This window comes from Armigeres subalbatus, chromosome 3 (assembly GCF_024139115.2).
Source record: "Armigeres subalbatus isolate Guangzhou_Male chromosome 3, GZ_Asu_2, whole genome shotgun sequence".
NCBI classification, from domain to species: Eukaryota; Metazoa; Arthropoda; class Insecta; order Diptera; family Culicidae; genus Armigeres; species Armigeres subalbatus.
The window spans coordinates 176843354-176871243 of NC_085141.1; the positions used below are offsets into that span (position 1 = coordinate 176843354).

Here is a 27890-nt window from a genome sequence, read left to right on the forward strand (position 1 = left end):
GTCGGGTTGGCGTTATTTTCTCCCGGACCCGGCATGGGAGTTTCGGTGGCCGATTCGGTTACGAGAGAGCGATCCCGGATTTGCGCCAGAAATCGGCTAATCGGCTCCACGACATGAAGGAAGAAGATCTCATTGCGGAACTCGAGAGCTGCGGACTGAAGCCAGAGACCGTGCACAAGATCGCTCGTCATCGCGACGTCACGAAATGCACCAACTGCTTCAACTTCGGGCATGGCACCAGAAACTACCTCAAGAAGCCGCGCTGCAACAGTTGTGGCGAGCCCCATCCGACCGATAATTGCGACAAGTTTGAGGTGGGCGATCCCAAGTGCACCAACTGAGGCGACAAACATCGAGCCACACCAAAGGTCTTCCCAAAGTGAGCTGAGTTCCTGTAAATCCGGAAGAAGGCTTCCACCAAGACCCTGCCGAAGAAGAACCATGTTCCTGCATTCAACAAGATGAACTATCCGGCCATGGTGGCTCCCCGACAAGCGATTCCAATTCTTCCACCACTATAGCTGCACAAGCAGCAGCTGCGTCGGTTCAAGTTTCAGCACCGCCGGCTCCATCCTCTAGCGTATGGCCCCAGCTCCGTCCTCCTGGATTCCGTCGGCAGCTGGAGAACGACAATGTTTCACCGGAAGACACTGCTCCGCTCTACACCCCGGAGCAACTGATGCTGATATTCGCGCAGCTCGCCACTCGGGTACGCGGATGTAAAACCCGTTTCGACCAGGTCTTCACTTTTGGCATGTTCATAATTGAGAATGGTTACTAGAGTGGGCAAACACATCAAACTGGCTGATTTCCTCGATGAGAAGGAGATCGACGTGGCGTTCATCACCGAAACGCACCTAAAACCGTCCACATCCCGGACATTCGTATCGTGCGACTCGACCGGCCGACCAGGGGAGGTGGTGTGGCCATCGCTCTTCGCTACAACATCAACTGTCGTCTGCTCCCAGCTGATCATCATCGAGGCCATCGGTGTCGAAGTGACCATCGCGGCGTACTTCCCAACTCAAGCTTAACATGTACCTACGCGACGGCTCGGCAGGTCAACAACACCTCAACCATCGATACACTCCGCCTGAGCTTGAGGTAAGCTGCAATCGAATCACAAAAATTATCAAGGCCAGAAAGGTGTACATCAAAAATAACGATTTCTTGAATAAGAAACTCCTAGACTGGAAAATGACCAAAATACTAAAATCCAAGCCGCGGCCCATTCCACTGAATCCCAGTACATTCAAACCTCCATGAGTCGATATTGAAGGGACCATCGACTCATGGAAATATCGAGATGTCGGAAAACTGTTTGAAGGGACCATCCCAGTAATCCAGAAAATATATTTTAATATGGTATAATTTGCTTCTATGAGTCGATATCGAGTCATAGAACATCGACTCGTGGAGGTTTGGCGTAGCCAGAAAATTGGTCTGGAGGGGTTTTCTGATTTTTTTAGAAGAGCAATTTTAATGTTACTAGTTAATCTCTTGGATCTCGAATAAAAATGATCTATGTATGTGCTACAAGCGGCACAGCCGAGATTTTTTTTTAAATTGAGAGGGTTCGAACAAAACTTTTCTTCTAAATCAGTGGTCCCCAGGATTCTTACTATGAATGGCCGCACAGACGTTTTGAGCTGTTGAAGCGGGCCGCAGCATATTTGCAAGTTTTGTAGCGGAATTGACATAAGAAAATGTTTTTTCGCCATATATAGCATCTTGTCGGCTCAATTGGCAGAAAATATTCTATGCTTTTTTCCTAAATAATCAAGTGGCAACTAATTCTGTAATATTGATCTCATGCTTTTCATACTTGTTGTTCGTAGCAAATAACAAACGGATTCTTAAAAATGCTCTAAGCAGCATCCGCTCGATGTTCGAAGCAAAATTCGTTTGAGCTTCTAAACAGAATCCGCCTGGAATTCTGAACAAAATCCGTTTGGGATTCTAAATAGAATCCGTTTGAGATTCTAAAAAAAATCATTCGGGAATCTGAACATAATCCGATCAGGGTCAAAAACAAAAGATAGAAAAGAAAAACAGAATCATTCTAGAATTTTAAAGAGTATCCATTCGCGAGATTCGGGACAAAATCTTTTCGGAATTTGTATGAGATTTACAATAGAGTCCGCTTAGAATTCTGTTTGAGATTCTGAAAAAATCGATTGAAGGTTCTGAACAGAATCTATTTCTGATAGTCAACGTAGTTTCTGGAGGTAATAATCCACTAAATTTCAGTTCAATTTCTCCAAAACCTTACTTATTTTGAGAAATTGAAACATTCTTATTACGGAGCAGTGTATTACAACATTATTTTTACCTGTAGTTCAATCTTCAGTTCCTTTAAATCTGAAATGAAATACAAATTTACTATTCTAAATTTATAATTCTTGCTTCAACATCATAGTGATGTGAACTTGACAGGTTCCCGAAAGCTCCGAGATATTGGGAATGATAGAAAGCTTTTCCTATCATATAATGCTTATCAATGGGCCACACGTAGTGTATTATCAAAAAACCTTCGCGGGCCGCAGGAAAAGGCTTGGAGGGCCACATGCGGCCCGCGGGCCCGCGGTTATCACTGTTCTAAATAATTGTTATCTCTGGGGGGAGCTTTCTAAATGATTTACCACCGGCGGTGTGTCGTCTGTCTCTTTCCGTCCTTCGCAAATTTGTGATTGTGGTAGTGCAACACCGGGCAATATCACAAACAATCATTCAAAAAATACGGATTTATGTAGTGGTTTGTTGCCTGTTTTTTCCCTCTCAGTTTATATTATTGACTAAAGTCAGATATAAAAAAAACTTTTACAAAAGGCAAAAGATGGGTTGGGGCTTGGAAGGTTAAACCGAAAGATGATAATCCAATATTGATGATTTATTCGGCAGATGGTTTAAAACAAGGAGTGGATGGAAGGTGTCGTGTGTCCCATCCACAAAAAGGGCGATAAGCTGGATTGTTGCAACTACCGCGCAATCACATTGCTGAACGCCGCCTACAAGGTACTCTCCCAAATCTTATGCCGCCGACTAACGCCAATTGCAAGAGAGATCGTGGGGCAGTACCAGGCGGGATTTATGGGTGAACGCTCTACCACGGGTCAGTTGTTCGCCGTACGTCAGGTATTGCAGAAATGCCGCGAATACAACGTGCCCACACATCATCTATTTACCGGATTCAAAGCCGCATATGATACAATCGATCGGGACCAGCTATGGCAGCTAATACACGAAAATGGATTTCCGGATAAACTGATATGGTAGATCAAGGCAACGATGGATCAGGTGATGTGCGTAGTTCGAGTTTCAGGGGCATTCTCGAGTCCCTTCGAAACGCGCAGAGGGTTACGGCAAGGTGATGGTATATCGTGCCTGCTATTCAACATCGCTGGAGGGATTAATACGAAGGGCAGGGATTGACACGAGTGGTACGATTTTCACAAAGTCCGTCCAGTTATTTGGCTTCACCGACGACATTGATATCATGGCACGTAACTTTTGAGGATGGAGGAAGCCTACATTAGACTGAAAAGCGAAGCTAAACGGATTGGACTAGTCATCAACACGTCGAAAACGAAGTACATGATAGGAAGAGGCTCAAGAGAGGTCAATGTAAGCCACCCACCACGAGTTTCTATCGGTGGTGACGAAATCGAGGCGGTTGAAGATTTCTTTAACTGGGGTCACTGGTGACCACCGATAACGATACCAGCAGAGAAATTCGGAGACGCATAATGGCAGGAAATCGTACGTACTTTGGACTCCGCAAAACGCTTCGATCGAATAGAGTTCGCCGTCGTACCAAACTGACTATCTACAAAACGGTTATTAGACTGGTAGTTCTCTACGGGCACTGGGAGTTTTGGAAAGCAAAGTGCTGCCTACCATCTAAGGTGGGGTGCAGATGGCGGACGGTACGTGGAGGAGGCGAATGAACCTCGAGTTGCATCAGCTGTTGGGAGAACCATCCATGGTTCACACTGCGAAAATCGGAAGACTGAGGTGGGCCGGGCACGTAGCCAAAATGTCCGATAGTAATCCGGTGAAAAAATCCACCAAATGAACTGGGAGAGAGACGTAATGCCTTCGAGCTGGCTACTTATTGCAATTTGCTGCTGCCTAAAATATTCTAACTTATCTACACCAATTTTCGAAACATTCATTGAACCAAACCAACAGCAGTTTCTTTCAATACAAAATTTTTGGACAACCTGCAATTTTCGATATAAATAGATACTTTATTAGATCTTAGAGAAACTTACAGAGATTGATTCGATGTACAGTATCGTACACTTGTTGAAATAATTAACAAGCATATTATCATTGTGTTCATAAAATACCAAGGCATTAAATTAGTTCCTAAAAATTAGATTCAGTGCATTTTGTTGCGAGATTTTGTTTCTTCATTTGCTCACTTGAACCAAAATGTGAGTGGCCGGGTAAAGCTGGGGAAACTCTGTGCCTCAGCGAGCACCTTCTTCTGAACACTGATGACGTCGTTAATCTCATGCATAATTCCATTCGTGGCGACAATGTCACACTTCGTTATGCCCGCGTTCTGCACCTGAGGGCGACGATTGCGGTTCAATTTCAGGCGCTGCTGATTGATGGTTTCCGTTGTGCGAATGAATGGCCAATCCGACTGAACAATTCCAGCGCAGCAAACTACATTCGGGACGATGTGCGATCGAATAACGTTGTCGAGATCATCAGCATTTTTCATTGTTTCATCGAACCATTCCTTCACTTCTAGGAATACGTCATTTTTCGGAACGAATACGGTATAGCTTTCATTAGATGTGCTGAGCAGTTCGGTGAGATTCGCTTTCTCGATCAGCTGCAAGAACATGCTGTAGTCGGGGTTAGACCTGAGTTCTCCAATTAGATCCTGTTTGAAGAGAAATATTGATAACGTTAAATTCTTCATAAGTTAAAACTAAAATCAAAACAGCTTACCGATTTTGGAACTTCAAGAATTTTGTCAACTTCATGTACTACAGATCCACAAGTTTCATCGTCAAAGTGCATAAGACGAGCACAATTGACAGTTGCACGGTTCATAATATTGGTAAACACGGGATTCTAGAGAAACCAAATATATGTTCATGATTAGGCATTGTTAAATTGGCAAAACAATTTAAATATTACCGTATTGTACAAGTTGACACGTAGATCCTTCTTGGCACTTGTTTTAACCATATTCTCCTGAAGATCGCAAGTCTTAATCAACGGCTCGGCCACGTGGTATTCCAAAAACTCTTTCAGTTGAGCATTATCCCGCAGGCTTTCCGGGTGCTCCTTAAGCTGCTTGATCCAGTACTGTCCAGTCTCGGATTGCTCGAAAGCTTTGTCCGAGGGAATGAAGAATGTCTTATTCGAAAAACTGTCAAATTCATCCTCTAGTCCGGCATCATCGATCAGTTGCTTGAAAATGGTGAAATTGCGATTGGCAAGCGTGTTGGAAATGGGCATACCGGAATCCGTGGGCAGCACAGTATCGATGACATGCACAACTCCGTTCGTACCCATCAGGTCCATTTCTCCGACCGTTGCAATTCCGTTGATCTTGAGGCGTTGATCCTTTTTGCTGGTCAAGGACATATCTTCCACTTCTGTTTTTGCCATTGATGCATATTCGAACTCCAGCTTTTCGCTCAGCATGTTGTAAGTCGTTGTCTTTACTCCGTTAACGGCAGCCAAGGAACAGAAGGTGATGTCTAAGATGTGATTTTTTAGGATATCTGAGAAAGATAAAAATGGTTACTACCGATAAAAAACATGGTATTTTTTAAAGGTATTTTGAAGAATATAAAAAAGTAAAAAAAAGTTCCAAATTAAGCTCGCCGGAGATCCCATTGGCCTGATTCATTATGTAATGAACAAGAAAATATATAAATTTCCTTCTGAAAAGGAAATAATGCCCTTGACTGCCATATGGATGTCAGATACAGTTTGCAGAGTGACTGTATGAATTGCAGTGAAATGTGAAGCTGGGCTACCTTTGCGAGTTTAAGAAATATCTGAAAAAACAGGCAGATAAGTGAACGCACCAAAATACGAGTTTTCAACTCTAACGTGAAATCTGTGTTGTTATACGTCAGCGCAACATTATGTGTATCAGTGGAAAACACTCAACGGCTGCAGGTGTTCATCAACAGATGCCTGCGGTATATAATTCGGGTATGGTGGCCTCACAATTGGATCTAAAACAACGAGCTCCATCGTCGTTGTCACCAAAGGCCGCTAGCAACAGAAATTCGGGATCGTAACGAAATCTGTAAACAAACATTAGACTGGAACCCAGCGGGACATAGCAGCAGAGGCAGACACAGAGGATCATGGCCTCAATCAAGAAATAAAAGAAGTCGACCGAAATCTAACCTGGCAACAGGTCAAGGCGATAGCTGAACATCGCTCAGGATGGAGATCTTTCAAGTCGGCCCTTTGCACCACCGGAGGTATACAGGACCCATACACGTAAATCTGACCCGCAGCGGAAAGACTAGACAGATTGGTCAGATACTGTTGGAAAGCTACTGAACAAGCTGTAGCCGTACGTAGAGGAGGCGACAGGATCGATCGAGCAATTCGGCTTTCGGAGAGGACGGTCTACACTGGCTCCATTAAATCGGTGGTTTGCACTGAAGAGGTCGCCATCGAATGCAAGCAACCGAAAAACTCTTCGGTGCAGGAGACGTCAATTAGAGTAGGCGGCTGCGACATCACTTCCAAGAGATCTCTTAAACAATTGGAGGTGATGCTCGGCGGTAAGCTGAGCTACAACAGTCATATCGACTACGTCTGCAAGCGCGCGTGAAGTGTGATAGAGGTGACAGGAACATATTCTACTCACATGTCCCCGGTTTGAAGCGAAGAGTAGTGCAGTGTTGGAGGTTTGCCGAATGGACACTACCACCGATAACATCGTCGGAAAAATGTGCCAGAATGCAGAACAGTAGAGTGCGGTCGCAAGAGTGACAATCAGAACTGCCGACGTCCTACAACGAGCACGGAGCCACAGAAGGTCAACATTGAGGATCATGAGCGTCGGAGTGCATCGCCCCCGAAGTTGATGTCGATGATGTATGGGAGCGCAAGAGTCAGCTACCAACAGCGCAGCTGCCTTTAGTTTGGAACGAGCGCGTAGCCGGTTGCGGGGGAGCTCCCGCTGTTGAGGAACTTCTTCTCGGAGTAGGATAAATCCGACGTCGAGGACAATTCGACTCGTTCGGGAGCTGAATAGCCAATAGCTTAAGGCATTGGTATGTTTACTGGCACAAACAAGAGAGTCAAGGCTCAAAAGTTTGCGAACTATGTAAAGCATGTCGTATTAGAAGGAGTACATTGAAAACTACGTATTGGTTAGAGCCCAAGGTGGGTTTAGATAGGTGGGTGGGATAGGGCGACTGGAGGAGTCCTACACTCTGGCACACTTCCGTGTGGAAGCTTGGCAACTGTCAAAGCACCTTTGCTGGGAATGCATGTTTTGAACACTGCGAGGTTTCTAAGCCAAGTTACCATTTTTGCATTCGTATATCATGAGGCTAACACGATGATACTTTTATGCCCAGGGAATTCGAAGCCATTTCCGAACCGAAAATTGCCTAGACCGGCACCGAGAATCGAACCCAGCCACCCTCAGCATGGTCTTGCTATGTAGCCGCGCGTCTTACCGCTAGGCTAAGGAGGGCCCTCACACATGTGGGCTATAAAACCATTAAAAAAACCATTAAAAAAACTTCAATTGTCTGGAATTACTTTTCCAATGTCAAAACTTTGGATAATAACGCAACATTTCAAATCTCACAGATATCAAACCCAACTGGTACACTAGAGCCGCAACGCTGACGTGAAATCATAAAACAAATTTCTGATTATTAACCCTTTTGTTACCGACAGGGTACCCGGTTACCTTTTTCGTTTTTAAGTGAAATTTTTTTAGGGTTCTAAACATCGCAGGAAATTGAAACTCCGTGACATCTTCAAACTCGGCAAAATTAAGGTTTGGGTGGTACTAAAATGAAAATCCAGTAAGGGGGGGCTAGGGGAGGGGCTTCTGAATATTTTTACCCCGTAACGTACCGACAGGGTACCCGGGTACGCACGTTTTGATATAACCATAACTTCGTCAGTTTTCAACGATTCCGTTTGCTATGGATTAAGAAATTCATCCTCTATCCGATCCATGTCACATAGGACCGATCCGGATTACCTGGTTACCGGAGTTCCGGATTTGCTAGACCATGTCTCAAAAATGAAGAAATTGATCTTATAGAATCCAAATGATGATTTCTAGACCAACATTTGAAAAAGGCGTAACAACCAAAATTTATTCCTTCTGATTCTTTGTCTACGGGCATAACTATATATGTAGACAAAGAATCAGAAGGAATAAATTTAGGCTGTTAGCTTTTCAAATGTTGGTCTAGATTTCTTGTATCCTGAGTTACCAGTTTTGCAGAAAATTCGAGGATTAGGACTTCCCAACGTATAAGGACCACGTGATCATATGGCCTCGGAGCGGACATCCCGGAATAGGTTCCCGTGGACCCTATATTGGCCGCAAATTCATTCCTGGCAATATGGGTATCAAAATTCTTGAAATTGTTCCGGGAACATGTTATTCATATAGTTGAAACCATAGGATGGATATGAACCGTAGTGGCCAAAAACTCATTTAGAATAAACCCTAGCAATATGGGTATCAACATTCTTGGAATTATTCCGGCAACATGTTTTCCATGTAGTTGAGACCATAGGATGGATATGAACCGGAATGGTCATTCTGGAACAGGTTCCCGGAGGGTCCGAAGGGCCCTTAGTGGCCAAAAACTCAGTAAGAATAAACCCTATAGCTATATGGGCATCAAAATTCTTGGAATTGTTCCGGAAACATATTTTCCATGTAGTTGAGACCATAGGATGGATATTAACCGGAACGGTCATTTTGGAACAGGTTCCCGGAGGGCCCGTAGTGGCCAAAAACTCATTTAGAATAAACCCTAGCAATATGGGTATCAAAATTCTTGGAATTGTTCTAGAAACATATTTTCCATGTAGTTAAGACCATAGGATGGATATCATCCGGAACAGTCATTCTGGAATAGGCTCCCCGTAAACCCTGGCAATATGGGTATCAAAATTTTTGAAATTGTTCCGGGAACATGTTTTCCATGTACTTGAGACCATAGATTGGATATGCCCCGGAACGGTCATTCTGGAACAGGTTCCCGGAGGGCCTAAAGTGACCATTAATTCATTTGGTAGAAACCCTGGCAATATGGGTATCAATATTCTTGGAATTGTTCCGGAAACATGTTTTCCATGTAGTTGAGACCATAGGATGGATATCAACCGGAATGGTCATTCTGGAACAGGTTCCCGGAGGGCCTACAGTGACCATAAATTCATTTGGGAGAATCCCTGGCAATATGGAATATATAAAATTCTTGAAATTGTTCCGGAAACATGTTTTTCATGTAATTGGGACCATAGGATGGATATCAACCGGAACGGTCATTCTGGAACAGGTTCCCGGAGGGCTCGTAGGGGCCAAAAACTCATTTAAAATAAACCCTGGCAATATGGGTATTAAAACTCTTGGAATTGTTTCGGAAATATGTTATCCATAAAGTTGAAACCATAGGATGGATATCAACCAGAACAGTCATCCTAGAACATGTTCCCGAAAGGCCTTTAGTGGCCACAAACTCATTTAGAAGACACCCTGGCATCAAAATTCTTGAAATATTTTCGGAAACATGTTTTTCCAAGAAGTCCCAGTTCAGTCCCATTTTATGTTGGGTCATCAGGCTGAATGGCTGTTAGGCCGAATGGTTATTGGGTCGAATGAGAAATGAGGAGTGAATAGTGAGAAGTGGAAAGTAAAAAGTGAAAAGTGAAATGAGAGAAATGAGAAGAGAGAAGAGAGAAGTGAAAAGTTATACAGTGTTGACCCGATTTTGTCACTCCCCGATTTTATCTACCTCAGACTTTATCACATTTTCGACCCGATTTTATCACGATGACCGGTCCGTTGTCAAACCATCCAATGGTCCAATTGCTTATCAGATCATGCTTCCGAAACAATTTCATGAATTTTGATTCCCATATTGCCAGGGTTTCTTCAAAATAAGTTTGTGGCCACTTTAGGCCCCACGGGAACCTATTCCAGGATGACCGGTCCGTTGTCAAACCATCCTATGGTCCAATTACTTATCGGATAAAGCTTCCGAAACAATTTCATGAATTTTGATACTTATATTGCTAGGGTTTCTTCAGAATGAGTTTGTGGCTACTTTAGGCCCCACGGGAACCTGTTCCAGGATGACCGGTCCGTTGTCAAACCATCCTATGGTCCAATTACTTATCGGATCATGCTTCCGATACAATTTCATGAATTTTGATACCCACATTGCCAGGGTTTCTTCAAAATAAGTTTGTGGCCACTTTAGGCCCCACAGAAACCTGTTCCAGGATGAACGGTCCGTTGTCAAACCATCCAATGGTCCAATTACTTATCAGATCATGCTTCCGAAACAATTTCATGAATGTTGATACCCATATTGCTAGGGTTTCTTCAGAATAAGTTTGTGGCCCCACGGAAACCTGTTCCAGGATGACCGGTCCGTTGTCAAACCATCCTATGGTCCAATTGCTTATCGGATCATGCTTCCGATACAATTTCATGAATTTTGATACCCACATTGCCAGGGTTTCTTCAGAATAAGTTTGTGGCCGCTTTAGGCCCCACAGAAACCTGTTCCAGGATGACCGGTCCGTTGTCAAACCATCCAATGGTCCAATTACTTATCAGATCATGCTTCCGAAACAATTTCATGAATTTAGATACCCATATTGCTAGGGTTTCTTCAAAATGAGTTTGTGGCCACTTTAGGCCCCACGGGAACCTGTTCCAGGATGACCGGTCCGTTGTCAAACCATCCAATGGTCCAATTACTTATCGGATCATGCTTCCGATACAATTTCATGAATTTTGATACCCACATTGCCAGGGTTTCTTAAAAATGAGTTTGTGGCCACTTTAGGCCCCACGGGAACCTGTTCCAGGATGACCGGTTCGTTGTCAAACCATCTTATGGTCCAATTACTTATCGGATCATGCTTCCGAAACAATTTCATAAATTTTGATACCCACATTGCCAGGGTTTCTTCAAAATAAGTTTGTGGCCACTTTAGGCCCCACGGGAACCTGTTCCAGGATGACCGGTCCGTTGTCAAACCATCCAATGGTCCAATTACTTATCAGATCATGCTTCCGATACAATTTCATGAATTTTGATACCCATATTGCCAGGGTTTCTTCAGAATAAGTTTGTGGCCACTTTAGGCCCTGTTTCCGGAATAACCGTTCCGGGATTAATTCATAAGATGGTCCTGTAACGTTGTTAAGTTATATTCTTTAAATTTCCAACGAAGTTTATTAGTCATAACGCAAGAAATCTTCATTTGATTGAATATATATCTTCAATTTACACATACTTTGGGACTTGGCCCAGTTAATCCGGAATTCCGGTTACCAGGTAATCCGAATCGGTTCTCTGTAACATGTATCGAATAGCGGGTAAGTTCCTGCATCCGTAGCAACCAAAATCGGTGAAAAACTGACAATGTTATGATCATTTCAAGTCCGTGGGTACACGGGTACCCTGTCGGTAACGTAAGGGTGTTTTTTTTTTTGTCGGTAACAAAAGGGTTAAACAATCGAAAGGTAAACTACTTTCTACTACACTTTTATTCTATATTATTCGAGCTGACTTCCAAATCCGGTAGAGTAAAAAAAAAGTCTTACTTCAATTATATGCGAAGGGAATCAGTTATGAATATAATGTCGACAAAACTAATTTAGGAAAAACATCATTATGATGGAACTATTTACGGCTTATGTTTTTTTCGTGAACTTCCTATTTTATTTCTGGTACGTGTTTAAGACATGTTTCATCTCATCAATTCTGCAGCTAAAACGTAATTGAAAGTCATTTCCTATCATGAAATCAATAATATGTGAAGTAATAAAAAATATATTGTAAGCGCTGTTAACGCTGCATCGACAAATTTAATACAATCCCCAAAATGCATTTAAAGTTAGATTACAATCAAACAGATGACTGCCTGTCCACCCGCAGTTGGGCATGAACCAGAACTAAGAAGTTAACGAAGTGGTGAGTGGTCAGAGAGCAATAAGAACAATTACTTCACGTAGCGGTTAGTCTGTGGCTAATTATCAAATGCCGCGGCATGCCGATTGTCTGATACGAATAATAAGTGTGCCTTTAGTTCGACCATGCGTTAAAATGGAATGAAGAAAAAAACTTTACGATTCCTTAGCTTTAGTGTCGGTTCTAACAATAAAAGACAGTCTGTGGTAGTTGAACTATACTTACTGGTGGCACATCCGCTGCCGGCCTTCAACTTGCGGCGAATGTCTTTGTCCAGCTTCAGGAAAGCGTCATCGTTCGGAGCGAACACAGTGAAATGCTTATCATCGCCTACCTCCTCGAGCATTTTGCTCAGACCGGTTTTCTCGAGGATGGTTCTCAGTACGGTCATATCGTCACGGGAACGGATGACCTGCATTACGTTATTGCGAACCGGTAGCAGAACGCGATCCACAACGTGGACAATGCCCTTCTCGGAAACATGGTTGAGCTTCACCAGCGGAGCGCAGTTAGCAGTGTAACGGTACAGATGATCCGAGCTTTTATCCGATGGTCCCCGTGGGAAAATGTTCACGCGAATATTGGTACCGTCGAGTTCGGTTTTCAGCAGTTGTTCATTGCTAACGTCCTCGATGTGGTAAGATCCGTTAACGGTATGGGCCAAAATTAAATCGCGAGCAGTCATTCCGGAGATGTCAGCTTGTCTCTTTGAACGCATTACGGGATCGAAAGCAACCAGATTCTGAAATAAAAAATTAAAACATATTTATCGTCAATTATGTAGGGAGACGAATCTTAGGTATAATGCTATTGTAAACGTTATTTTTCCGATAGATTCAATGAAAAGTAGCCTATTGGAACACAAAAAGCGCAGAAACTTTCGGTACAAATCTGGCAAACTAGTATATATTATTAATTCTCAAGCCTATACAACTTCATACGAAAAATCAGCAAGTAGCAATCTTATAACTGGACTGGATAAATATTCACGTGCTCTATTTATATTTTCACAAAACCATAGTTTTTTACTGATATTATTGTTGCACAACAGAGAAAAAGTTATGGTATGTATATCAAAATTTCTATAAATTTTAATGTATACTTATTTAATTGGCTGAAAATTATCTGGCTCATTGAATTCTATATATTTTTTTAGTTCAGCTGAACCGCCGAACCACTTTAAATGCCAATTATTTTTATTCAAAACAATCAAGAACAATGTCACTATATTTCAAGTCTCTAAAACGAATTCCCCCTCCTTCCCTGTATGTGTTTTTAGGAACAATTTGTAATAACCGTGTGGTCATTGAGAGAGAAAATATGCGCGACTTACATTTTCCCACATCTGCTCAGTGAATTGACTGTACGCACTATCCAGCACGGCGAAAAGTGTGACGTCTTTCTCCAACATGGACTCCAAACCAGACTTCTTCAAAGTACCGACAAACTCCTTAGCACCGAGCCGCTCCGCCGTTTCTGCGATCGGGTGAAGATCCACCTTTTCGCACTGAGTATTCGGCGGCCCATTTCTCGCCCGAGCATAGCCGTGACAGCACTGGCGGGTGACCTTAACCGTGCGCTTGCGTCCATTATCATTCTTGCTGAAGAGACCCAGTTTGCGTGGAAAGTAAACAACGAAACAAGACCCATCATTAGCATGGACAATTCATCCAACATCTACCGACAGATGCAATCGCCCACGCCTCAATCAATACTCACACCGATGTGCAGACGTGTTTATTTTGACGCTCAGCGCACGATTCAAAGTTCAGGTTGAACACGCCGAAACTTTGGAAGTTACCGCCGTCTACGGCTATCTCTTGGTTGTCGTCACCGTCGACTTCCTCGTCCTGCTCTTCGCGCTCCATGCATACGTTTTCGCTGTGGAAGAAAAAGGACGTGTTATGAATATTTAAGTGGAAATTTTACGGTAATTACGTGCCAAGTCGTTTTCTGCGAAGTGATTAAAATTGAAATAAATTTGGCGTGTGCTATTTTTGATAACACTTCATCGGATGTGTTGGTATAATTAAATATCACAAAATATATTATATAGAAGTCATCCGTATTTCGTCTGTAAAATTAGTGATTAAAAGCTAGGCCATGATGAAGCATCGAAGCAAAAGCACAAACCATTTACGGCAGTATACAATATGATTTCAATCCTAATAGCCTATTCAGATTACGCCATTTATTATAATAATTAGTGTGTTAAATATGAGAAACAAAATTGAATGTATGAAAATTGGCATCAAGTTGCTCTTTATCATGATTATTTATTATCATAAATGGCGTAATCTGAATAGGCTATAAGGCAGTGCCTTTTCTGTACTATTGTCTATACGGAATAAAGTTAAAACGCTTTTTATACCGAAGTCGGATTTTTCTCCAGACACAGGCAACTTTCCCAACTTCGGAAGTAGTGCACTAGATTCACCTAAAGATGCGCTAAACAACGCATCAATTAGTTTGACAGATAAAGTTTCGAAAGAAAGTTCGGTTCGGAAGTCCCGACTTCCGAATTCTAAATTGGTGCTACGCCGACAAAACATTCCAAATCATGTATGAATTATCTTGCCCTATCTTGATAATTGTAAATTTTCTATTCAATGAAAATGATTTCCATCATCACCTTTTTTTGGATGAGTGGTTATGGAGTTAGAATGTGGGATTATGAATCAAAATCTTTTTGTTTTTCAAATTAACTTCAATTCAGCATGTTTTGATTTTTTAATAATCTGTATTTGACCGGTCCACGTTGCATTTATATGGAAAGATTATTACTTTGTTTCTTCTCAGTGAAATATAAAAACTTTCCCAGACAAATGTTTATTTTTTCATTCATATAAACACAGCTTATCCCAAGACAAATCGATTGGTGAGATAATCTTGCAAATCGGTCATCCCGTTCGTGAGTTCGTATCATGGTTTGAACCATTTTGAAATCAGTAGAAATTACCATCTCATTGGCAGGAAATGAACCTAAAACAGTATGAATGGCACATTTAGGTATACTGGAAGTGATAGAGTTTATTTAAACATTCGTACATATTGTTTAAGTAATGAAATGGAGCGATTTAAAAACGTCTTGACGTACGTATCCCCCCCCCCTCCCCATCAGTGGCATAAAGTAACGTATCAAATCCCCCCCATCAGTGGCATAATTTCAAAAAGCTCGTAAAGGACCCATTTTATGACACAGGAGTGAGATCAATATATCAAAAGAACGCTATTTTTATCTGTAATCGATTGACATCATCATACAATTGAGAAACAGTTTTAAATAGTTAAAATAGTAGCAATTATATAAGGTAGAAACTGATCATGATTTGAACTAAATTCGTACCATGGTTTGAACTTGTAAATGCAGTCATGTTCTGCTGCTGTCCGCTAGGAGCGCTGCATGCGCCTAGCTGGAGCATTTTGTTTACATTTCCAATATAAAAAATCGCAATTTTCATATCGATAATTTAGACGATTTTCACACGTTTCGAGTTACTAATCTAATGCGAGAAGATGAATAGTAAAACAAATTCAAAGTTCAAACCATGGTACGAATTTAGTTCGAATTTAGTGTAGTTCAAACCATGGTACGAATCAAAGTTATTTAATTATTAGGTTTTTTCAATGAAACTAAGCATAAATATGTGCACCCAGGATGTTTTTAAAAAGATAATGAACTAAGCTTCCATATAAACTAGAAATTGCAGTTGTAACATGTCCCTTTAATGAAATAAATCAACTTTGTTTCGACGTCACATCTGAAACCCGCCATTTGGTTCAAACCATGATTGGATACCCTATATAGAAAAACCCTGATTAATCCACCTAGCGGTAATGGTGCCTTTCTCGTGCATTATAAAAATAGTATTTTGGCCATTGCTCTTGAGCCCATAGTCCGATCTGCCCAATTTTCAATAGGAAACAATGGCAGAGTGTCCTGCGTCGAATGCAAGTAAATCGGTTAAGGATAAGTACCTGAACAATTAGTGACATTTTTTTTGGGTGGGTGCACACAGACGAACACACACACACACACACACACACACACACACACACACACACACACACACACACACACACACACACACACACACACACACATACACACAGACATCACCTCAATTCGTCTAACTGAGTCGATCGGTATATAACTTTATGGGTCTCCGGGCCTTCTATAAAAAGTTTGTTTTTTGAGCGATCATATAGCCTTTACCGTATACTTAGTATACGAGAAAGGCAAAAAAGAAGAAGACGAAGAAGAAGAGGTAAATTATATGAAGCAGCGAAATCTGCATAATCGTAGTAAGCATAATTTTTTAGTTTTAGGCCGTACTATCAAAACATCAACTGTTTTATATGAAGAAAAATTTGGATAGCTTCGCGGAAATGGCGCGCAGAGGTAAATCCCCGCATATAATAAATCATGCATAGTGTGCGTTGCATTGAGCCTAAACATTAAACGAAAAAAACTGGCATAAAGCCCAATAATTTGAATGGAAGACATGGAAGAGTTTAATAATTGTTGCTCAGAACATAAAATATCCACTTTTATGAAGCACATTCTCTCCGAGTTTTGACAATCGTGTTTTGATTATTCAAAACATAGAACGACTTACTCAGTTTACTTCTTCATAGATTCATTCAATTGATTACCACCGAGTATGGTGACCGCGCGCGTACAAAAAACATAGTTAGCCTTTGACATTTGCCGCCAAAAATGCACCTCAATTGATCGTCGGGATTAGATCTATGCGTGTATTTATTTATTGTGCCTTGCAACAAAATGACAACTTTCGTGATCATTTTCCAAGGCTCTCACAGATGTGAAAAATTTCTCCGCAGTACAAATAGCACGTGCTATCCAAGCATTCACCGCCTGAATGGACCACGTGGCGACCAAATTTAAAAAATATCAAAGTAGCTTTTTTTTCTAGAGGTATGTTTTTCTTAGGCGACTATCTGGCGCGTATTTTTCGTTGCGATCAAAAATCAGCGGAAGAGTAGATTTTTTTTATAAGCGGTACAGTAAATCATCAAACATGTGTTCAGTTTTACGATTATTTAATAATTTGTGAAATTCAAATAAATACTCACTGACTCATATACATTCCGAAAATTGACGGTGCAGAGCTAGGGTGACCATATGGTATCCTAAAGGAGGACATGTCCTCCTTTTTCATTAAAAACCAGATGTCCTCCTTTTGCGCTAAAATGTCCTCCTTTTTGGGAATTTTAGAAAACAGTTGCATGATAAACTATTGCTGAAGAAATTCTAGTTCAACAAACAATAATACAACAAGTCCATTGTGTAACAACAGAAGTCCATTATGTAACAAAACATTGCACACGTTTGCGTTTCTGGTTTTAGTTCTGAAATATTTTCCTTTAAGTAATGGAATAAAAATATTGGTAATATGGAAAACGAAATACGTGAGTTACAGTAATACAAGTAACAAAAATGTCAGAAGCATCGGAATTGTGAGAAATAGATAAGGACAACTGCTGGACAACTAAGCATCTTGTATTTAGTCCTTATAGAACCTAATGTTGGGTCAGCTTCCTATTTTTGCAATTAAGTATTCAGAATTGTAAACAATGATTCTTGTTAGAATTCTGTGGAATATCGTTGAAAATGCAGGCATAATAATATTCAACGTTTGTTTTCAACTTATTTTAAAATTAGTTAAGCTAAAACCTTTCCATTGAAAAGATGTTGCTGGTAATTTATAATTAGAAAGTGCTTTATGTAGACTGTAAGGAGAAACGTTCCATCTGAAGTTAATAAAGTGATCTGTTATGTTAATAAAATATAAGAAGATGTTGTATTTGCATCGAATTACAAAAACTTCTAATAGACTGTAGTGTGCAAAAATCTAACAAATATAATACTGTTTTGACTCAAATTCCGAACTTGACTCATATTCCGAACACTCGCTTTTAAATGGCCATTCGACTTTATTCGCTCCACAGGAGCTTAAATTCGTTTGTAATCTTGATCCACAGTGCAGAAAACCAATGAAAGTTTTAGTTTTAGGGCGCTAAAACGCCAGTGTTCGGAATATGAATCATGTTCGGAATTTGAGCCAAAACGGTAAACTGACAAAGTCCTCCTTTTTCAACCAAATGTCCTCCTTTTTCACTCAATTCGAGTGAATTGTCCTCCTTTGGTAAAATTTCATATGGTCACCCTATGCAGAGCCGAATCTGAATATGTTTAGAAGTGAAGTGACAAAGAAGGCCGAATATTTAAAGCTCTGATGTTGCTACAACAAAAGCTGTGAAAAAAAATCTCCATAGCGTACATTACACATTTTTGAATGAGCGAATAGATATAACTAAGGTCAAAATCCCATTATTTCGTCAGTACCTTTGCTTAGAAGATCGAATGATGGGATAGTTTGGCCATGGCCCCAGCTGGTGGGATGTAATTTTCAAAGGCGATTTAAAGCACTGTGCGCATGGATTGCAATAGAAATTGTTTATTGAACTAACATAAAAAAAATCGCGAATAATACAATTGATTTCCAATGATGCTGTGATTGCTTCAAAACGCTGTGTCTGTGTCAACTTATCTTCTCCATGTTACTAAATGTGGATAAGTGTGTAATCTAAAATTCAAGAATCTTCTTCGAATTATCTATAAATGAAATTCGATATGAGTATATTTCTGAAAGTTTTCAAGCATTTCCATGATTACTTAATGCATAAAGATCTCGATTTTTTTGAAACTTGAATTTTTTGAAACTCTAGATGTGGAATAAATTCCACGAAATTTTGTCATAATCAATATAAGTATTCATGCAATTCCAAAATGTATGCTATGTGCTGAAATAGTTAAGTACCGATGAACACAAATTTGGAATCCTAAAGTGTTTTTTATGAGTCATAAATTCCATGAGTCATAAAATTATGAGTCATAAATCAAATTCCAGAATAACATAGGTTTTTGTAGTTACTGACGTTAGGAAGAGGCTTTATTATGGTTTTCTGAATAGGTGAGAGATTTCTCTGCAAAAATCAAAGAGACTTGAGAAGCAACCAAATCGATCTGAATTGTGCCTAATCCTAAAAAACAAATTCTAACTAAAGCAGGCACAAAAGAGTTTTTCGATGATCCTTATGAAATCGCCAAAACATTAAATGGAACAAGATCTTTTGAGGATTATAAAAATATTTCTTTAATGCAATCTCTGTTGTGAGTGCGAAGGTTGCCTAAGTTTTGTCCTAATACTTTCAATGGAATGCGTTGTTGATTTTTCTGTCATTGTAACAAAGATTCTTAAGTTTTATAATTTTATATCTTTCTGTGCCAGAATTATATAGCGAGAGCAAAAAGCTCCATAGGAATTTGATCAACTGTTTTGCGGCATACCTTGCGATTAACTCGAAGATTTTCGAAAGAATGGTCGTTCGAAGTTTCATTGACCGGATTTGTGTACATGTGCTCATTTTGATGTAGTTGCTTCAGTCTGTTTTGAAGCGGATGGTAGTTTAATAGAACAGAAATATTTATATCTTAATACAATTATGTTTTATGTTTCTGCGACCAGGATACTAGTCAAACAAATTCAGAACAAATTTATTATTTTAATCTAGCAACTGAATTAGAAGCGGCATTGATTTTAGCTTAAAAATCGAGAAAATGTTCCCGGGGGTCCAACTTAAATAATTCGATGCTTTGCTGAACAAATGGTCATACCTAGATGTGATAACGCAACAAAAAATATGTTTATAGAATTCATAATCAAAATTAAGAAATATGTAGGAAGTATGTAAATGAAATAAAAACTGACTAAGTTGGAATTACTTTTCAAAATTTTCTGGGGGGGGCACAAGTAGGTCTGGAGGGGGCCAGGCCCCCCCCCCGGCCCCCCCTTATTTACGCCAATGCGCACGGCAGACCACGGACCATATGCTATTATTCATTAATCTAAGTTTAAAGACTAAGACCAACTCTTTATATAACGTATATCAGATTGAACTGTACTGCTTTGTAGTTTTCATCCCGAGCGATTCTTTTGAGCGATTTTGATAAGACCGGGACCATCGGACGCGGAAACTCTTCTATTATTCTGTCCCTATCCAAAGTTTCAGATTAACCCTTGGCCACCGGAGATGTTTCTGGTTTTCCGAGGGTATATTAAAAAAAAACTTTTTTTTTCTGCTTCTTGCCATTCTATGTGACGTTCACTTCCATCATGTTTTATGCCCTCCCCAGAAACTAGAACTAATTAGCCGAGCAATGCTGACTGCAGATCGAATATCCTTGGAAAACCCGAAACATCTCCGGTGCCCAAGTACCGATCTGCAATTTTGTAAGGGGACAGAATATTAGAGTGTCCGCGCCTGATGGTTCCGGTTTTATCAAAATCGTATTATTCTACACAAAGTTATTCTGATTTAAATATCGACAAAATTTTGCCTTTCTCAACCTTTTTGTCTATTCCCTGTATATCAATGCATCTTGTGCCGAATTTTATAAGGTTCCTTCCGAAAAAAATCAATGACAATAACGGAACAAAAAATGCCAAAACCATCATCTTATCTAAAAAATCAGCTTATTGAAATAGTTTTGTCTGTTTAGCTCTTGTTCGGCGCGGAAATATTTCAGGATCTCCGTAACAACTGAGAAATCAGTGATTTGATACATAAATGTAGGGTATCTAGGGTAACCGTACCCTTAGTGGACTGGAGGTAGCACCAATAGTGGAGGTAGTGGGGTTTTAACGAGGTTTTTATTATTATACACTTTACGGTGGTTTCAGTTGATGCGTCGTACTTTAAATATCCTGTTAAATGCAACTTATCCTAAGATTTCGTTTGAAAAACTATTGAAAACAATGCTTTTCCTTAATAAAATTGACTCCCTTACACCTATAGTGTTGCAACTGTACCAATAGTGTCGAGCCTCATAAGAAATCAAATATCCTTTAACACCATTATGGGAACCAAAATTAATTTTTACCGCCACTAAAGGAACAGTGTAACCATTAGTGGTGCAAGCAATATTTGGTAGTTGTTGACTTTAAATGACATCAATCTCATTATTGTTAGCAAATTTATTAGTTTATCTATTGGCTGAGATATTAAAGCTGTAAATTTCCCATAAATGCCAATTAAAAAAAGTCTTTTTTGGATTTACTAATACTTTCACTAATGGTACCGTTACCCTAATTCTCTTTCTGAGCCATCCAGAAAACTTTACCAAATGTATGTTTTTGCAGAGAAGGGGTGCAAGTGACACATTAACAAAAAGCCAACGTGATTGATCTCTACCTCTGTTTTTCATGGTGATGAATCTTCTACTTCTCCAATTGCTCTACATTCCATACATACATGTCCTCAGTTATAAATTGAAAACATTTCTTTGCCCACTGTTGCATGAGTATGTATCTTGTGTGGCAAATACAATGGGTACACTAGGCCCAGGGTGTCGAGAAAGTTTCCAACCCGAAAACATCCTAAACCGGACAATCCAATTGGCAACCCTACGCCTTTGCTCGCAAGGCTACTGGAGACCCTAGTGATGAATACGCCATGATAATCCCTCATAAAAGTGATGATGCCATGATAAAATTTTGATCTCATAATCAAAATACGGAAACTGTTTTCACGGTCACAAATTTAGAATAAATTAAGCACCAATATCGTCGGTTCGTTCTGCTAACCAGCTAATACTGCTGAAAAATAAAAAAAAATAGAAACCAGCCGATTTCTTTCTTTGATTGATGAATAAAAGAGACCAACCATTCTATTCAATCACTCTATTAAGTGTTCATATAAAAGCGGCTAGAGAAACCTTCACACTTAATTTTTTTTATCAGGATCTCAGAAAATTGTTAATCTTTTACCGAGATTCGCAAAGCCGAGTCCAATCCAACATGTTTTTTGCTAACATTTCTATCAAAATTGCAATCAGTAAATAATTTGTCGAAGATCAGCTAACAAACGTTATTTTTTGCCGGGATATCAGTTTTTTTTGCTGAGCACACGGCTGTGAGGATTTTTGCCGAGCTGAAGAAATAAAAACTGAGTGTGTTACTCATGTGTTCAACTGATATGAATATCAAATTTATGCAACCGAAAACGTGCAAATACTTGAAACTTGAACTAAAATTTAAAGATACCGCAAGCTTCCAATGAAGAACCATGTCAGAAAGCAAAATTCCAACGATCGGATGACCATTGTATGGCAGACTGTTCCGGACATGCAATGGAGTTGTACAGCCTTACATTCGACCTTGTAACCTTCAAACCAGTAGCGGGCTCAAATGCAAATGCAAACTGAAACAAGCCGCACGACTTTGCTTTAATTTCCATTCATTACGTTTCACGCGCATCTTCTCTGTCTACATCTCGCTTACAGCTGCTGAGAAATCCGGATTATAATCAGCTGCCGGCAATTAGTTCAAATCGCCAGTTTATTCGAAAAGACTCTTGGCTCATCAACACAGAGGTTTTGATCACTCGCCATTCTTCACCCGTTTAAGGCAAAAACTGTGATAAACTATTGGCGTGGGAACTTGTTTTCTGGCTTCATAGCGCGAATTAAGTCCAATTCAACTTCGGTGATTTTTTGAACTAGTTTTCACGGCCGTTTCTTTATTAGGGGAACTGTTCCGTTTTCCATCTCACTGAACATATATTCATTTCATCGCGAAACATCGTTGCTTCTTTTTGCTAACATGCGGCTCACTGCTGAAAAAATCACAAAAATAAGAAACAAGTCATATTTTTTTTCATTGCTTTGTTTTCCGTGGGATGAATAGCGGTGCTATGAGATGAAGTCCAGGAGCAGTAACCCTATATGTATAGTGAAAATATTCCTCTAACGCAAACTGATCTCATTTCGGTAGAAAAGAATAAGGCACCAATTTTATCAGTTATTTCTGCAAACATAAGAAACCGATCAATCTGCTAGTTATTTATTTGCAATTGATGGGATTCATGTTAAATATATGAGACTATGATCTGAAATATAATTTAATCACATGATATATTTAAAAATTGAATGATATCTTTTATGAGTCAAAAACTTTTTTTTCGGTTGGGTTGAAAAAAAAATGTAGGACGACTCTCTTTTTATGATTCATATTTTCATACGAACAGTGTGCCAGTCAGATTCATAAATAATATTATTAGTGTGACGCTGTTCAGTCACTTCAATCCTTAATTGAATCGATGAGCATTAAAGATCTTGTACCAACTAACGCCAACAAAGAAACATAAATTCGAATCAAATCGAATTATAGATCAAATCAGCACCCACAAAATCTTCCACAACTTAGACTTTGTTCATATTTGCATGAACGTAGTACGCTGTCCATGATATAGCATCATCCAGTCTGCAGAGATACAATTGAGTGTTGTTGAGTGGATCCACTCCATTGTCCGACGTAAATGGAAGTCAAGCGAATATTAACTAGATACCTACTGCGCATCGAATAAGCAAATTGCAGACCAGTCAAAAAAAACCTATTCAACGTGGCTGATTGTAGAACTTGCAAAAAATATGATAAACAGATCCGTTCCGTGGCAATGCGAGATGTAAACGCAATGCATTTCAATTTGAGCGTAGTCAGGTGATGTCTCGAATATATAAACAGATCCATGCACTTCAGATAGTGATAACATCTTTCTTGCGATGCAATTAAGAAGTATTTTTTTATTTTAAATAATGTCTTCAACAATAAATACAATTCGAAAAATATATATGCGCCATTCTTCTTTTTATGTTGTGTCTCTACTTAATTGAACTAAAAAAAAAACAAGAATAATCAATCTAGCGGTGATGGTGCCTTTCTCGTGTATTATAAAACAAGAAAGCACATTGAAGAGGTCAAAATTGCACTTGGAGATATATTCAGTTATTTTCATCAATTCACATTTATTTTTGTTCATTTGATTGCATTGCAGCAGTTTTTGAAAAAATCGATTTTGAATTTTTTTCCAAGGAAAAATGGGGAAAAACAATGTTTTTCCAATAACTCCGGAAAGCAACAGCCGTTTGGGCCAATTTTCAAAAGCGAAAAATTAGAAAGGATTCCGCGTCGAATGCAATCTGTTGCAAGCAAATAACGCTAAGTACAAAAGCGGATAAGGCTAATACAAACAAGTGTGTCTCACATTTTTTTTACACACACATAGGGGGAATGACGGCTTTGGCAGGTTTTGTTCTATTATTGTCAGGGGGGTTTTTTATGACTGATTATGCTCAAATTTGGCCTAATCATTTTTTTGCATATCAAAGTATATTGTGGCCAAATTTCATAAAATTTGGTTGACAAAAACCCCCCTGACAATAATAGAACAAAACCTGCCAAAGCCGTCTTTTCCCCTACATATATACATACATACACACATACAGACATCACCTCAATTCGTCGAGCTGAGTCGATTGGCATATAACACTATGGGTCTCCGAGCCTTCTATCAAAAGTTCGGTTTTGGAGCGATCCTATAGCCTTTACGTACAAGGTGGGTGTACCAATTGTCGCCATACATAAGAACAACTTTTTTATTAAATAAGTAAAAGGCATGTGGGTGGACTTTATATATCAAGCGAAAGGTTTTACTTCCTGCTCCTTAGATCAGCTGTGAAAACCACAATAAAATTTGTTATAATCATCAAAATTGATTAATGCATAAAAGGAACGCATGCATCAGTTGTGGCACTATTCTTAATTTAGGTTCCTTATTTGGAAAATCCCATTGTTTTCTTATGGGATTGGCCAAATAGGGACCACTAGCGCGACAACTGGTGCAAAGGACGTCAAAAATTAGGCAAAATCAATTTTTACAATTATGCTTTGCTTGTTTTGCAGGAGATCAAAGGTTTTATCGTATCATATGAATATGCTTTATCAATATGAACTTGGTTTGTGGTGATTTGATTGGCCATTTGGCATATAAAGCACTAGTGCGACAACTGGTACTATAGCTACAACTGGTACATCTAGCCTACTTAGTATGCGCGAAAGGAAAAACATTATTGAAGTGTACTTCCTCCTGTCTATTGTATTGAAAAAATATATTTTTGCAATTCCTGATCATAATACCTGGTTTACAGTTGTCATTTGAGTGATAAAACGGCCTACTTTTCCATACCAACAGAATGGGTGCTTTAATGACCATTATGCAACTCAAATGGGTTGCATAATATTCATTATAGCACTCATTTGGGTGCTATAATGAAAAACCTACATTGGGACAGTAGTTACATGACTACATTTAGCTGAATTAGTTTGGGTGAGTGTTTAAATAGTGTACTCTAAGCGTCTCGTATGAAATGGTTTGTTGGACATAACATCACAATTTTCCAAAGGCAATTGCATCCATCGCTTCATAGCTTTTCAAGCTATGCAATTTGGCACGATAAGATGGAATCTTATTGTTCTCTGCCACAACATAATTTATTGGCATGAATGATCATGTGGAGTAAATTCGATTGTACAATTTTGGTATAGATTTATCATATTAAAACCCATTTTTCGTCATTGCAAAAAATAGCGTGTGTAACTCGTTGCAAAACTCGATTTTTTCAGCACTCGTAGTATTTATAAACGTACAACTCGTGCTGAAACAATCTCGCTTAATTTTTCAAAAGGACCTAAGAAACATGTTTTTCATGATTTAATTTGAATAGCGCAATCAACAGAACAACATGAAATCTATTGATTGCAGTGTTCAAATTAATTCATGAAAAAAATGTTACCTAGGTCCTTTTGAAAAGTTAAGCGAGAAATGATCTTTTTGCAACTAGTTGCACAAACTACTATTAACGCACATGATGAGGTTCTCAAAAACAATGTTTTCGCGTTATGTAATATTTGAACAGACCCTTATCCATTTGTAAACACTTCTACACTTTCGCAGTTATTGAATCTAATATTTAATTAGTATATTTATCGAACTGGTAGCAATAGCCCCAAACTTACCCCTTCCACCATGGTTTGCTGTGTTGCAGATCGAAGAATCCGAAGCCGGGGAAGCCCCCTCCCAGGAAGCTTGTATCCGGTGCACCGAAGAAGGTGTCGAAGTGGTGCTGGAAGAGCGAACTCGTATCTAGAGGGGGTCGTTGCGGTTTGTAGGGTCTAACCGGTAGTGGCTGCCGATCGATTTCCGGAGAGTCGGGGGAGCCAAACGGCACGGGTAGTCGTTCCACATCGGATTCTGGAAAATTTACGAAAAAGGTTTTGCATTAGTGATTAATAAACTTACTCAAATGAATATCATATTGACTTTCAAACGTAATAACTAAGAGTAATATCAGCAATGATTCAGATTAATAGCAAGTCACTGGTCTCCCCAGCAGTGTTCTATCCACGTTTGTTTTTTTTTTTTCAATTAAATGAATTAATCATTTTGCAGCTAAAACAGGAGCCGTATTTATAAATTAGATTGATTCGTAGATAAAATGAGGCATTCAAAGACCAAAACAATTGAAAAGTATTCGAATCTCGTGATTCATTCGTAGTTCAAATTTGCACAGAACCTCAACTGTTAATCTAGAACAGCTGCTGGGGAAGTTCAGATTCAGAATACAAGTGTAAATATCGATTTTTTACTATTACTTTTCTATCAATTCAATGTTCCATTAAACCCACAATAAACCGCGTAAAATGTGACGACAGCTTGAACTTGATTGACTGCTCGTAGTTGCTACTACATTATGATCAGATCAGCACAGTTCTTGCACAGAGAACCAACAGATGGCTTGGGACTAGCACTCATCTTCTATGTGTAAGTACTGATGATCTCATTTGTTAGGTCACACTGGCGCCTGTCACGTCAGAATGCAAGTCAATCTAAGGAAGGGGGAGGTGATGATACAATAACTCGCCCACTACAAGCCGAATACCTCTGCACTTGCCACGAGTTTACGCGGAATTTGTTGGAATTTTTGGGTTAGGTTCGAGGGCCAGAGATTCGTCTTAATTAACGAGCCGCTCATGTGGCAGATATGAGAAAGCAACCGTTAGAATTTCCTCCTGCGTATGAGGCAGAAGCAGTAGACATATGACTACCAACCCCGTTACAAACCGCGTAAAAAGTGACGACAGTGTAGAAAATAGGTAGGGGAAATGCTCCTGGATTTCATCTCATGGCTCCGATGTTCATCTCATCAAAAACAAAGCAATGGAAGGAAACTGAAAAGGAAAACCGACGAATTTGGTACAGAATTTCTTTGTTTCGCGATGAGGGGGAGATCGGAACATTTCCCCTACATGGCTCACGTCACAGCAGTGTATCAATGTGTCATTAGAGTCATTCAAATTTTATTTTATTTTTTGCTTCTCGATGCATAAAATATTGCAGTTGCCATTTTATTAAGGTGACCTGCGGTGGCACTCCAATCTTTCTGTAGTTGTACCATAAAAATCATCAACTCAATAATAGTAGTCGTGAGAAACTTGACACAGACAAACTTGAGGCAGACAAAATAAACCCTTTTTTGTTAACATCCGATCACCGTAAACATTGCATTAATGTGATCGATTTCAGTCTGAGTTGCACTCAGAATTACTCAATACGGTTTAACTATGTCATAAACTATCGAAATGTGTCCGAAAATCAACAGATTTGCTTTGATTTACGTTGATATTTATGTGTTATGTTTTTATTATGCTAGCTGTTTATGTTCACATTTTGCGACATTGTTGCCAGCTCTTCAAACACACAAATATCATAATTGAA

General features: G+C 39.6%; 1 protein-coding gene across 2 annotated transcripts in view; it reads right to left on the reverse strand.

The window, feature by feature from the left end:
• Nucleotides 1-4229: 4229 nt before the first annotated feature.
• Nucleotides 4230-27890, reverse strand: part of LOC134225062 (transforming growth factor-beta-induced protein ig-h3) — a 63383-nt gene continuing 39722 nt past the window's right edge. For both annotated transcript variants that reach the window (XM_062704828.1, XM_062704826.1), the window contains exons 3-9: nucleotides 26132-26366; nucleotides 13911-14072; nucleotides 13525-13792; nucleotides 12417-12933; nucleotides 5161-5753; nucleotides 4969-5094; nucleotides 4230-4900 (exon numbers count right to left, since the gene is read on the reverse strand). In XM_062704828.1, coding sequence (XP_062560812.1) covers nucleotides 4424-4900; nucleotides 4969-5094; nucleotides 5161-5753; nucleotides 12417-12933; nucleotides 13525-13792; nucleotides 13911-14072; nucleotides 26132-26366 — 2378 coding nt within the window. In that variant the 3' untranslated portion in view covers nucleotides 4230-4423. The remainder of the gene's footprint in view (nucleotides 4901-4968; nucleotides 5095-5160; nucleotides 5754-12416; nucleotides 12934-13524; nucleotides 13793-13910; nucleotides 14073-26131; nucleotides 26367-27890) is intronic.